We start from the raw sequence: 14,333 nt of genomic DNA, 5'->3' as shown, positions 1-14,333 counted from the left end.
CAAGCAAAGAATCTTGAAACTTGTTTTACTGCTGCATTAATTTGTACATTTCCCTGATCGGTCCATTTTTCAATCTGCGTTTTGGCTGCTATGCAAACCAGCTGCTTCACAATTACTCTGCTAGGGGTAGTACACAAGGGCCTGTATGTCGGTTGCACACTCACAGGGGCCCTTGAATGTGTGTATTTTTCCTTCTTCTGCCACACATAGATGTTTGCATGTCTGGATGAGGAGCCCTTGGCTTGCCAGCTGGTACCTGAATAAGCCTCTTTTTGTTTTCAGGGAAGCCGTATGGGGCAGATGACTTCCTTCCAGTGCTCATGTATGTTCTGGCCCGCAGTGACTTGACAGAGATGCTTCTGAATGTGGAGTATATGATGGAACTCATGGATCCTGCTCTGCAGCTGGGTGAAGGTACAAGAGATATCAAGTTCTGCTCTGATGCTGTAATCTTTTTTGGAGGTTAGGGCTGGAGTGGGGACATGGCTCAGGGGCAGGAGCAGGCTGGGAAGTGAAAGTGGCCCTCAAGCAAGCCGAGTGTCTCCCCCCGCCCCCGCAAATGGTAGCTACGTCGGTGCTTCAAAGGTCACTCAGCTCAGCAGTGCCAACAGTGGGTATTTGCTTACCCAGGGCTTTTTGTGAGCAGGAATGCAGTTCTGGCTGGCTTGGTGTCAGGGGGTGTGGCCTGCTAATGCAAATGAGTTCCTTCTGGACTTTTTCTACAAAAAAGCCCTGTGTGAAACAATGATGATGCCAGGGGTGTGGCCTAATATGCAAATGAGTTCCTGCTGGGCTTTTTCTACAAAAAAAGGCTGTGCTTACCCACAGTTCCTTCCTGAACATTGGCAGCAGTATAGGACAAGATTGTTGCTTGATTGACACCAGTTACCATTGCCAAAGAAAGATCTGCTCCAGGTGGACCCTAACGCTCAGGCAGAGCTGCTAGAGCTTGGTTATACTTGCTCCTGGCCACCAATGGCCCTCAAGACCGGTGGCCCACTGGGAAATTTCCCTGTAATTTGAATAACCAGTCTGTTCCTGCTCAGTGGTAGAACTTCTGCTTTGCTTGCAGAAGATTTTCCTTCCTTTCTTTCTTCCTTCCTTCTTTCCAGGTCTCAAAAATCTGACATTCATGTCTCACAGCTCTCAAACATCTGAAGTTAAGCAAGTTTGGCCACTCCTGCAGTCTAGGTGTTTGTTTTTTCTGCTGTATGTTCTTCAAGACATTTAGAGATCTTTGTAGAGGAAAGGATTCCAACAGTGCTGTTAACTCTTATGCTGATAAAGCATTCAGCTTCTTTTGTGTCTTGCCATTGGGGCCACGTGTCGTAGGAATCCACTGTGGAGTTGGTGCAAACAAATTGGCCCCTCTGATACTGTGGCTGCCTAGGCAATAGATACCTAGCGATGGCCTAAAGGGAACAGAATGTCATGTGCACTTGAAAAGGAAGAGATCCCTGTCCATAAGGAGCAGAGAAATTAAGTGGCTCTCCCTAATGCCCCCAGCTGCTGTGTTGGAAAGCAGAACATTCTTCAGAATGTCTCACTCTCAGTCCAAATGACAGCTTAACATATTTATTAGCTAACCGTTATGAGTTGCTGGAGGTTCTGCAACTGATGGACAAATTGAAAAATGTCAAATCACTAGGCCGAGTGGGCATTCATTCAAGATCCAAAACATTCATCCAAGAACTCAAAAGTGAACTTGTGGATCTTCTGACAAAATATGCAGTCTATCACTAAAACATGTTTCCATTCCTGAGAACTAGAAGGTAGCTAAGTAACCCCCATCTTTTGAAAAGGTTCCAGAAGAGATCTTGGAAATTACAGGCTGGTCAGTCTAACATTGATACTGGATAAGTTGGAGGGATCAGTTCTTAAAGATAGAATTAGTAGTCACGTTGATGAATGAAAGCTATTGAGGAAGAATCGGTGTGGATTGTGTGAGGGAAGATCTTGTCTCACTAACTTGTGGACAAGGGTGACACAGTAGAGGTTATTTACCTTGACTTCCAGAAAGCTTTTGATAAAGTTCCTCATCAAAGGCTAAGTAAACTCAGTAATCATGGGATAAGAGCACAAGTCCTCTTGTGGATTAAAATGTGATCAACTAACAGGAAACAGACAGTGAGTATAAACAGGCAGTGTTCACAGTGGTAGATGGTAAGCAGTGGGGCACCGCAGAGGTCAGTATTAGATCTGGTACCCTGTGGAAGCTCCAGTTGTTTTCAACTCTGGGGTGATGTTGCATCACGACGTTTGCACAGCAGACTTTTTTACGGCGTGGTTTGCCATTGCCTTCCCCAGTCATCTACCCTTTCCTCCCAACAAGCTGGGTACTCATTTTACCGACCTCGGAAGGATGGAAGGAACCTTGAGCCGGCTACCTGAATCCAGCTTCTGCCAGAATCGAACTCAGGTTGTGAGCAGAGAGCTCAGACCGCAGTACTGCAGCTTTACCACTCTTGTTCATTAATGATTTGGAGTTGGCGGTACACAGTGAAATGGCTAAGTTTGCAGATGACGCTTGTGAATTGTTGCAACGTAGGCTTTGAGAACACTTGCAGAAGTACACCATCAGGCTGTGTTTTTGTACTGGATTTATTGAATGAGAGACTGCTGCATTTAAAATATAATGATTAAATATTGGATGTTGTGATTGAGTGGTAACTTTTAAAATAAGGAATACAGACACGTATTTTGCATGACCTTTATTGTGTTTATATCGCAGTTTCTTCTTAATTTGTTATTGCTTTATGGGTGTGATACCCCATTTCCTTTTTCACTGAGTTGTTCAGGGCAGTAAGAACCAGGGAGGGCTGTGAGGCATTCCAGAGGGATCTGTCGAAGCTGATGCACTGCTACATGGCAAATGAGGTTCAGTGTGGACAAATACAAAGTATTGCACATTGGATCCAAAAATCCTATCTATAAATATATATTGATGAGGTCTGAACTGGCAGTAACTTAGCTGGAGAGAAATCTTGTAGTCATAGTAGGTAACTCATTGAAGTTGTCAACTCAGCATGTAACGCCAGTTTAAAAAGGCAAATACTATGCTGGGGATTATTAGGAAGTGGATAGAAAACAAATCAGCCGGTATCATAATACCCCTGTATATGGTACAACCTCATTTGGAATACTATGTACAGTTCTGGTCACTGTACCTCAAAATAGATATTATAGCATTGGAAAAGGTGCAGGAAAGGGCAACTAAAGTGGTTAAGGGAACAGAACCTCTTCCCTATGAAGAAAGATTAAAGAAGTTAGAGCTTTTTAGCTTAGAAAAATGATGATTGAGGGGTTACATGATAGAGGTCTACAAAACTGTCTATGAGATAGAGAAAGAAGTACTTTTCTCCCTTTCTCACAATACAAGAACTCATGGGCACTCAATTAAATTAATTAGAAGTAGGCTTAGAACAGAGAAAAGTAAGTGCTTCTTCACCCAAAGAGTAATTAACGTGTAGAATTCACTGCTGCAGGAAGTGGTGGTGGCTACAAGCATAGACAGCTTTAAGAGGGGATTGAATAAACATACAGAATAGAAGTCCATGAATGGCTATTTTCCACAATGTACAGACTATGTCTGGGGAAGTGATATGCTTGGGAGGGGCAACAGTGTGAGGACTTTTGGTGTCCTGGCCCCGCTGGTGGACCTCCTGATGGCACCTGGGTTTCGGCCACTGCATGACACAGAGTGTTGCACTGGATGGGCTATTGGCTTGATCCAGCATGGCTTCTCTTATGTTCTTAATGAGTAAGCAAAATCTGAGGGGACAGGGAGTTTGTATTGCGGGAGACACTGGGAGTCAGCAGAACTTCTCTTCACACACAAGCATAGGAGAATTGTTGAGCACAGTGAGCCAAAGGAATTAATTTCACATCAGTGGTGGACAGGGCTTTTTTTTAACAGGAACACACAGGAATGCTGTTCTGGATGGCTTAGCATCAGGGGGTGTGGCCTAATATGTAAATGAATCCATGCTGTATGAAATGATGGTGACATCAGAAGATGTGGCCTAATATGCAAATGAGTCCCTGCTGGGCTTTTTCTACAAAAAAAAAAGCCCTGGTGGTGGAAAAGGGAGTGGATCTCCTTCCTTCCTTCCTTCCTTCCTTCCTTCCTTCCTTCCTTCCTTCCTTCCTTCCTTCCTTCCTTCCTTCCTTCCTTCCTTCCTTCCTTCCTTCCTTCCTTCCTTCCTTCCCTTGGAAGTCATGGCGATCTCTGGTAACAGACCCCTACTGGGGGCCTGGAGGATATTCAGAGAGGTGGCTGAATACAGCCTGCCTCTGTCCTCTGACTTGGTATTTCAAGGCAGTCTCCCCATCCAAGTACTACCCAGAGTTGACCCTGCATAGCTTCGGAGATCTGACAAGATTGGGTTTGCCTGGGCTATCCAGGTCAGGGCAGGAGTGGATCTTTTCGTGTGAGTGAAACATGGGAGTGTGTGCCTTTGTGTGTTCTGTGGCAGAAGGCATCCTGTCCTCCCAGTTCAGCCTTTTTGTGGATGGTGTAGTGGTTGGAGTTTCAGAATAGGGAGGTTCAATCCCTCACTCTGGCATGGAAGCTTGCTGGGTGACCTTGGGCCAGTCATTCTTTGTCATCCCAACTTACCTCAGAGAAATGTTGTTTAGGTAAAATGGAGGGAAATAGATGGTGTAAGCCACTGGATCCCCTTTGGGGAGAAAGGTTCAGTAGAAAGTAAGAGATTGAGTAAATTTGGACACAATCTTACGCCTACATTATTACTCATAAGTAACTCTCATTAAAGAAAAAGCTGGGGGCTCCCAATGTAGGCAAAATTAGTTATGTTTTACTTCAGTGGAAGGATTAAGCATATACTTTGGAATGTAGTGGGGTTTCAAAGTGGTTCTTTCTGCCTCACTTTTGCCATTTACAGTTGAGGGCTTTGTGGTTTGTTGTTTAAAGGATATTTTCTTTTTTTAAAGGGAGCCAGTTTGGTGTAGTGGTTAAGTTTGTGGCCTCCAATCTGGGAGAACTGGATTTGATTCCCCACTCCTCCACATGCAGCTGCTGGGTGACCTTGGGTCAGTCACAGTTTCCTTACAGCTGTTCTCTCAAGAGCAGTTTAGGAAAGAGCTCTCTCAGTCCCACCTACCTCACAGGGTGCCTGTTGTGAGGAAGGGAAAGGAGATTGTAAACCGCTCTGAGACTCTAAGTGAAGGGCAAGGTATAAATCCAATCTCTTTTTCTCTTCTTCTTTTTCTCCCTGGATGCAAAGTCTGCTCATTAATTTTCTCACATCTACTTTTGTAACTGTGCAGCTAAGATAAATTTTTTTTTAAAGAAAATTCATGTTTTGTTACGAAGGAGAAAAAGAGTCATTATAAAGCCTCCACAGAGGAAAAAAGTAAACAGCGTTGGATCCTTTCTCTGGTCTACCTGGAACCATGACTTAACAAGAAGTCATTAATTAGGTACCAAGTGGAATCTACTTTAAAACAAGTGGAGGCAAGGTTGATTTAAAGGGACAGGATTCTTAAGTAGCCTGGGTGGGAAAGGTTTTTAGCCCCTATGTAGACAACTGCAAAATTATTTTAAATGGGGAAAAAATTGCCATAAGTCGAGTCTCCTTCTTTATAAAAAATAACAGGTTGATAAGGTTATTTTTTGTAATAACTATTCCAGACCAAGAAGCTGGTGCAGAAACAACCTCTCTTCCATCACTGCAGCACTGATATTGTTACAAGATACATAGGCGCCACCTATGAGCCTTTCTCCTTAACTGCAATGCTTAGATTTTCGCTTTTCAAAACAATCCTTATAATGTCTGTCTGCAGAAGCTGACATTATCTCAGCATTAAACTTTTCTTTTTGTGCTTTTGCTGCCCATCCCATTCTTATAGTTTTATTCCTGTTTGCGGTGCTGGTTTAGCGCTGCCAAATCTGGGGCTGAAAATTCTTGTAGATTTGTGGGGTGGATCCTGGGGCAGGCAGAGCTGAAGAAGGGGAAGAGGGGAGGGGGAGGAGGAGAAGAAGAAAAAGGAGAAGAAGAAGAATTGCAGCTTTATACCCCGCCCTTCTCCCTGAATCAGAGACTCAGAGCGGACTCAGAGAGGCTTACAATCTCCTATATCTTCTCCCCCCACAACAGACACCCTGTGAGGTTGGAGGAGCTGAGAGGGCTCTCACAACAGCTGCCCTTTCAAGGACAAGATCTCTGATAGTTATGGCTAACCAAGGCCATTCCAGCAGCTGTAAGTGGAGGAGTGGGGAATCAAACCTGGTTCTCCCAGATAGGAGTCCGCACACTTAACCACTACACCAAACTGAAGTGTTTGAAAGCCTACAAACTGGGAGAGCCAGTTTGGTGTAGTGGTTAAGTATGTGGACTCTTATCTGGGAGAACCTGGTTTGATTCCCCACTCCTCCACTTGCACCTGCTGGAATGGCCTTGGGTCAGCCATAGCTCTGGCAGAGGTTGTCCTTGAAAGGGCAGCTGCTGTGAGAGCTCTCACCAGCCCCACCCACCTCACAGGGTGTCTGTTGTGGGGGAGGAAGGTAAAGGAGATTGTGAGCCGCTCTGAGACTCTTCGGAGTGGAGGGCGGGATAGAAATCCAATATCTTCTTCTACATGTTAGACAAGCAATATTGTATAGAGATGGGGTTTTGCTAATAAGAAATATATTATAAAATAATCCCCAGTTGGGGGCAGGGGATCCACTATTTTACAGGCTTTCCCCCCACTTCAGGTTCATAAGAAAATGGTGGGGGGGATGTCCGCTGAGAACTCCATTATTCCCTATGGAGACCAGTTTCCACAGGGCATAATGGAGAATCAATCCATGGGTATCGGGGGGCTCTAGGGGACTGTTTTTGTTGGTGGAGGTGCCAAAACTTCAGCATAGCATCTGGTGCCTCTTTTTAAAAAAAAAACAACAAAAAAACAAAACCCAAGTTTCAAAAAGATACCACAAGGTTGTTTCCACACCAATGACAACTGGTTTCCAATAGCAACTCTTTGAATCCGATCCATGAGGAATGACTTGAACACACATCCCCTGATTCCTACATCTGCCTCAGCAAGATGGCATGATGTGGTTCTGCTACTGATAAACCCAGTTAGATCCACAGAGAGGCTTGGCCTTTGTCTACACTGGGAGTGGTCAAACTTGCTTAATGTAAGAGCCACATAGAATAAATATCAGATGTTCAAGAGCTGCAAGACATGAATGTCAGATATTAGGAAGGAAGGAAAGGGAAGGAAGGGAAAGAAGGAAGGAAGGAAAATAGATGGGAGGAGAGGGAGGAGGAAAGAAAGCAACTTTAACTTTCAATGCATTCTCCAAGCTACGCAATATGTGTGAAAGAGCCACATGTAGCTCCTGAGCCACAGTTTGGCCACCCCTGGTCTACACTCAGAGGTCATCAGCTAAAGCTACCAGAGCCATCTCTGTCTCATAGCCAGACTTAAAAGAGTCTAGAGAGCAAATGAGTTATCCAAGAAGAGGTGGCGTTGGTACACTACTGCTCTCTCTGAGAGAAGGGCAGAAAGTATAGATTAGAAACCAAGTGATAATTGACCACATCATTTTTCTTTTAGAGAATGTTTCTTAAAATAATGGATGGCTAACCACCTCTTTGAGTGGCCAAGAGATGTTGCCCTGAGTTAGTGACTGAAACAGGTACCAAGGGTTTGTTGATGTGGTCCTTACACATCAGAGAGCCAGTTTGGTGCAGTGGTTAAGAGCATGAACTCTAATCTGGGAGAACAAAGTTTGATTTCCCACTCCTCCACATGCAGCTGCTGGTGTAACCTTGGATCAGTCACAAGCTTCCTCAGAGCTGTTCTCTCAAGAACAGTTCTCAAAAGAGCTCTCTCAGCCCACCTTCCTCTCAGGGAATCTGTTGTGGGGAGGGGAAGGGAAAGGAAAGGAGATTGTAAGCCACTCTGAGTGAAGGGCAGGGTATAAATCCAATATCTTCTTCTTTTCTTCTGTTATAGGGTTTTCACATCCAGGATAGGAAAGAATCTAGGGTGCAAGCAGTGGCCTTCACAGATCCCAGGATCTTGTCATATCCATCATGGAAACTGGGTCCAAATGATCCCTAAGTAGCTTATGCAGTGTATTAGGCCTTTTTTCTGTGGTGTATCTATGTTACAATTGGCATCCTCATCAGAGCACTGCATGAAGGGCATGTAGACCCAAGGACAGTTAATGGATGTTTCTTAATTTTCCCACAGGTTCTTATTATTTAATCACTACTTATGGGGCAGTGGAGCTGATCAAAAGTTATGATAAGATCACAGTCACCCGGCAGCTGAGCACCGAAGTTCAAGACTCCATTCACCGCTGGGAGAGGCGGAGAACACTGAACAAGGCCCGGGCCTCCCGGTCGTCTGTGCAGGTGAGACGTTGCAGTCACTCTGGCTTCTCTTGTTCTTAGTGGGATGTGCCATAAAATAGGGACTGCGGCCTGGGCCAGAGCCGGATTAACAATTAGGCCCTCCCAGCTTGCACAAGTAGCCAGCAGCTGAGCTGCTCTTTGCCCTACTTGCCTGGTGCAGCTGCTGCTGGCATTGTCGCCAATTTTGCCTCTCTCTGCCTCTCCCCCACAGCTTAGTAAAAGGGGCTTTTAAGAAGGTGCCTGCAGGCTGCAGTGGGGGCCATGGGCGGTGGGGCAGGCACTCAGACTCTATAATTAGGGGACCCCCAAGGTTTCGAATGCCTAGGGGCCTCCACAGGGTTTAATCCAGCACTGGCCTGGGCTATCCAGCCAGGCCTGCTAGTGCTCTCTGTGAACAAGATCTCTGCAAGGGAAGGATCTATCCTCCAGGTCAGCTGGTGCTGGCAGTCATACAGTGCAGCCTTAAGCAGGGTTAACACCGACCTAAGCCCATTGACTTCAGTGGACTTAGAAGGATTTAACTCTGCTTATTAGGATTGCACTACCGGTTGCACAGACAAGTCTCCAACCCTCCCCCCCCCCCTGGTGTTATTCTCCCACCCCGCCCCCTGCCTCAGGCACACTTATTTTTTAGTGTGTGTGTGTTCAGTATGAGTTGTGGTCTCTTAAGTACAAGCAAAATAAACAGATTCCTTCTACTGCCTTTACTCCCAACCCCCTGACATTACAGGTTTACTCTGGGATCTCACAGCCTTACCTGTTTCCTCTTCAGAGTTTCCAAACCACAGACAAATCTGAACTCTCCACCTCTCACCACCTTATTCTGGAGGTGTCACATCTAGGGATGATGTGGGACCCAGGAATCCTCAGAATTACAGAATCCTCATCTCCAGACTACAGAGATCAGTTCCCTTGGAAAAAAACGGATGCTTTGGATGGTGGACTCTATGGCATTGTACCCCTCTCAGGTCCCTGTCCTTCCCAAGCTCCATCCCTAAATTTATAGGAGTTTCCCAACCTGGATTTGGCAACCCTTCCCCTCCATCCCCCTCCAACGTCCAGGGAGCACCTGGGAGCCCTAGTCACATCCTAGGCTTATAAATTTCTAAATTGGATCCCTCCCCTCTTGGGACCGTCTCCTGGCTGACATTGGTTCCTGGAATTCATCCAGACAATCTTGAAACTGTGGTACTCCCCTGCTCCCTATTCCTGTTCCAAAGCATCATTAGTAGCTGCAGGGCTGCAGAGAGGCCCATGGCTGACTTCAGAAGAGAAGTCTCTGCCATTTAATCTCTCTTCCTCTATCTAGTGGTGGCAATGGGACTGGCCAGTGACCATTCCCTGGCTTACCTGCCTGAGCTGCAAATGCTATGAGATAAGAGCCCTAGGTGCAGATACGGAGGAGAGAAAGAGAAGACAGCCGAGTTAAAGGGTAGCGACTGCTGCACCTAACTATTGATGCCAGCGCCACTTGTTTGCTCAGCCTGGCTGTAGGCAGTTGGGCATCAGAGGCTGCTGCTGCTCTTAGCAAACTTTGTCAGTGGCTCAGGTGGTGAAGACAAGCAGCAGCCACCATCCACTTCTTGCTTTTGGAACCAGAGAGCCCATGTAGTGTAAAGGTTAGAGTGCCAGACTAAGGCCTGGGAGACCCAGCTTCAGATCTCTGCAGGGGCTTCATCCTGTAGCATAAACCTTGGGGATGTTACTTGGATAGAGACACACACTCTGTATTTATGTACATAAGTTCCATCTAGCAGCAGCCAATTTACAGCAATCTCAGCTACAGACTAGAAGAAGATGATGATGATATTGGATTTATATCCCGCCCTATCCTCTGAATCTCAGAGTGGTCACAATCTCCTTTACCTTTTCCGCCCCCCCCCCAACAGGCAACCTGTCAGGTAGGTGGGGCTGAGAGAGCTCTTACAGCAACTGCCCTTTCAAGGACAACTCCTACGAGACCTGAGGCCATTCCAGCAGCTGCAAGTGGAGGAGTGGGGAATCGAACCTGGTTCTCCCATATAAGAGTCCGTGCACTTAACCACTACACCAAACTGAAAAGGAGAGGTGGTTTGCCATTGTTGTCCTCTTCAGAGTCTTCCTCGATGGTCTCCCATTTGAATACTGGCCCTGCTTGGCTTCCAATATCTGGCTTTACTGTGCTTCCTTCTCTCCCCTCCTTGTAGCTAGCAGTTGCCCAACAGGCCAGGTTCACCAGATTCAGCTTTCCCTATCCCTGCATTTTTACTCTAAAACTTGCAGCATGGAGGAAGCCATGGGAGGGGTTACATGTTAAGTGATATGGATCAGACGTGAAGTGGATCGAAGGCAATGCTATTTTCCAGTCAAAAGTGGTCCCATTCTCCCCTCCCCACTGCTTGTATTCCTAGTAAGGATGGGGTAAAGTTAGGTGCTATGCGTTCAGCTAGCAAGGGGGTATTCTTAGTTAAATCCCCCTCCCACAACTGATTGTGTCAGCTTGGTGCTGAAAACTAAATTAAAACCATGCTTATATTCAGCCACAAGATGGCAGCAAAGACTGCTTCCCTTCCATTCTAAAAGAAGGGTGTTTTCAACCAAGGCAAATAACCTTAGGAAGTTCAGTAGGGCACTCTTCTTTAAGGGGGGAGGTCTTTGGACTTTGTAAACAAAGAAGCAGTGACAGAGAAGATGCAGATGCTCTCCCAATTCATTGCCTGGTTGTACCTAGCATTAGCTGCCATTCCAGTCTCTTCCCCCTTCCCCCTCTTCGTTTACATAAGTGCAAATAAACTGATCACGAGGGTGGCTTTGCAAGTTACAGGAATTAACAGGTCCGTGTCTGTAAGGCACGTGTTCCCCAGAACAAACGAGAGTGGCTTCTCTTCTTTAGACTGTATGTATAGCATGTGGGTCTGTGCCACAGAGACCAAGGGTCAGATGAGGTTCCCTTGTGTTCATACAGAATACCTGTGGCCAAAGCAGATAAATGTGATGCCTTGTGAGAGGCAAGTCCCCAGTGGAATTGTGACCTCAAGTACAAACTCACCCAGTTGCACTGAAGAGGCTACTATCTCTCTCAGCCTTACCCCACCCTGCTCCCCTTGCAGTAGGCAATAGTGCTGTTGCAATTAGCAAGGAGCAAGAGTCCAGTAGTACCTTTAAGAACAACAAACTTTTATTCAGAATGTAAGCTTTTGTGTGCATGCACACTTCTTCAGATGAGGAATGAAGGGTAGCAAGGTAGTTGCCAGGATTGCTTAGCTACTGTACATGCAACACTTGAAGTGCTTTATTATGCATAACACCATCAGCATGTGTTACTTTATAAGGTAGCATAAGCAAGAGAATAGGCCCCTGTCTAAAAGAGCAGGGGAGGAGAGAAAACATGTGATGGTGGAATAGTTAGACTAGTAGCTGGGAGACCCAGATTTGAATCCATGCTTGCTGTGGAAGCTTCATGAGTGACCTTGGGCCATTTACAGGATTGTTTTTGTGAGGCTAGAGGAGACGAAGATGTTATAAGCCACTTTGGGTCCCAATTGGAAAGAGATGCAAGTTGAAAATAAATATAAACAAATAGCAACAGAGGGAGGAAAAAGGAACAACAACGGTCTTGGCTCCTATGAATGAGTTCCCCAATTTGAGCCAGTTTGGTGTAGTGGTTAACTACATGGACTCTTATCTGGGAGAACCGGGTTTGATTCCCCACTCCTCCACATGAAACTGCTGGAGTAACGTGGGTCAGCCATAACTCTCATAGGAGTTGTCGTTGAAAGGGCAGCTTCTGGGAGAGCTCTCTCAGCCCCACCCACCTCACAGGGTGTCTGTTGTGGGGGAAGGAGATAAAGGAGATTGTAAGCCACTCTGATTCAGAGAGAAGGGTGGGATATAAATCTGCGGTCTTCTTCTTCTCGTCTTCTAAAATTTCCATTTGCACAGAATCAGTGGTTTTCAGGGGGCCCTTTCACAAGCAAGTTTTAGTAGAAGAGAACAATGCTCTGTGGTAGAATATAGAGAGCGTGGAACTTATTCATAGGATTCCAGCTCAGTTCCTTAAAAGAATAGTGAAATACACCGATAGTACAATGTTATATCCTGGTATGTACCCGTGTGGCAACTGTGTACCTTGCATTCATTTTTATACCTTGAATTTATTCTGTTGAGTTTCAGCTAGATAGGCAGACTATAAATGAAGTAAATAAGTAAATAGGAAAGAACAACCATAGCCAATTTTTAGTTGCAGCTCTCACATCATAGAATGATGTGCCGATTGTGATATTGAAGACACACACATTTCTGAAATTCCATAAACTCTCCAAGGTGGGGTGGGCTGCGTCTGTTGCAATAAAAATAAAGAGGAGTTTTGTGGCCAGTTTAAGAACTAAACGGGTTTTATTCCAGCATAAAGATTTTTGTGAGTCTCGCTTACAAAAGTTTATGGAGGGATAAAATCTGGTTGGTCTTTTAAGGTGAACATTAGACTTGTTTTTATTTTTTCCAAAATATCTTTTTTGGCTGAATTCAGGCTAGGCCTTCCAATCCTTATGGTCTGAACATAAGAGAACATAGGAGAAACCATGTTGGATCAGGCCAGTGACCCATCCAGTCCAACACACTGTCACTTAGTAGCCAAAAAAACCCCCAGGTGCCATCAGGAGGTCCACCAGTGGGGCTAGGACACTAGAAGCCCTCCCACTGCTGCCCCCCAAGCACCAAGAATAAAGAGCATCACTTGCCCCAGACAGAGAGTTCCATCTATACCTTGTGGCTAATAGCCACTGATGGACTTCTGTTGACTGTGTCTTTTACTGTGTCATCTGTGTGGCAAAGACTCTATGGATATTATTTTACTATAACCATTGTAACCTGTCTTGAGTCCATAGCTGGTGGGCTAAAAGTACTGCAGAGGAAGAAGGAAAGAGCAGTCTTCTAGCATTCCCACTGATACTCTTTGCTTGCCTGGTTTCCAGGACTTCATCACAATCTCCTTTTTGGAAGCAGACGCCATGACACGAACGCTGGCCTATCGAACTGATGCAACGACTCAGCAGCTGACTGAACAATGTGCTGTGAAGTATGAGGTCCTAGAGCCTCAGGACTATGGCTTGTTTGTCCAGGTGGACGATAAGAGCCTATGGCTTGCCGAAGACGCCCTCCCTCACCGTATCAAATCTCATCTCCTGAACAAAGACCCCAAGGCAACTTTCCACTTTATTTATAAGCAGATAAGCAGCCAAGAGACACCCATTCCCGTTATCAAGGAACCGGACGATTTATAACAGGAAAACTGTGTGGCTATAGCAGTCCTGCTTGAAAGATGTTGGTGACGTTTTTTTCTTACAGAACATTCTGCTCTCTCCAGGTTTCCGAAGCGTGTCAAAACACAGCTTCTGATCCATGCATTGAGAAGGGACAGCGTAAGCCATCTTCTGCAAGAACATTTTCTGTTGGCAGAATTCTTTTGCTGCGGGAAATGGAATATTCCAAGCAACTGTTACTCTTGGGGGAAAACTTGAATCATTTACAGTGCAGTTCTAGTCAGAGTTGCCCTGACCTGGATGGGCCAGGATAGCCTGATCTCATCAGATCTTGGAAGCGAAGCAGGGTTGACCCTGATTAGTACTTGGCCTGGAGACCCCCAAGAAAGTCCAGGGTTGCTATGCAGAGGCGGTCAATGGCACACCACCTCTGTCTTGCCTTGAAAACTCAGTGGGCCACAACTAGAGGGCACTTTGTACCCCCTAAGCAGGGTTACAGCCTTCTAAGTCCATCGAGTTTAGAAGGGTGTGGGTGCTTAAAATGGCACCGCTAGAGCCTCATAACCTAATAGTGTCCAGCCCGACTCAATTCTGTAGTTGTGATCAGTGTTCCCTCTTAAGATGAGCTTGTGTGAGATAGCTCACATTTTTTTAGCCTCCGGCTCACACATTTTTGTCTTTGCTCAGGAACAATGGCCCCAGAGCAAACTAATTTATG

The 14,333-nt window shown here is 45.7% G+C and overlaps 1 protein-coding gene across 1 annotated transcript in view; it reads left to right on the top strand.

The window, feature by feature from the left end:
* Positions 1-13,975, top strand: part of RIN3 (Ras and Rab interactor 3) — a 120,813-nt gene extending 106,838 nt beyond the window's left edge. The window contains exons 8-10 of the mRNA XM_060262391.1: positions 283-414; positions 8,212-8,375; positions 13,328-13,975. Of these exons, the coding sequence (XP_060118374.1) occupies positions 283-414; positions 8,212-8,375; positions 13,328-13,636 (605 nt within the window). The 3' untranslated portion in view covers positions 13,637-13,975. The remainder of the gene's footprint in view (positions 1-282; positions 415-8,211; positions 8,376-13,327) is intronic.
* Positions 13,976-14,333: the final 358 nt, after the last annotated feature.

Source organism: Heteronotia binoei, chromosome 21 (assembly GCF_032191835.1).
Source record: "Heteronotia binoei isolate CCM8104 ecotype False Entrance Well chromosome 21, APGP_CSIRO_Hbin_v1, whole genome shotgun sequence".
Lineage (NCBI taxonomy): Eukaryota > Metazoa > Chordata > Lepidosauria > Squamata > Gekkonidae > Heteronotia > Heteronotia binoei.
This window is presented reverse-complemented; position numbering and strand designations above follow the sequence as displayed.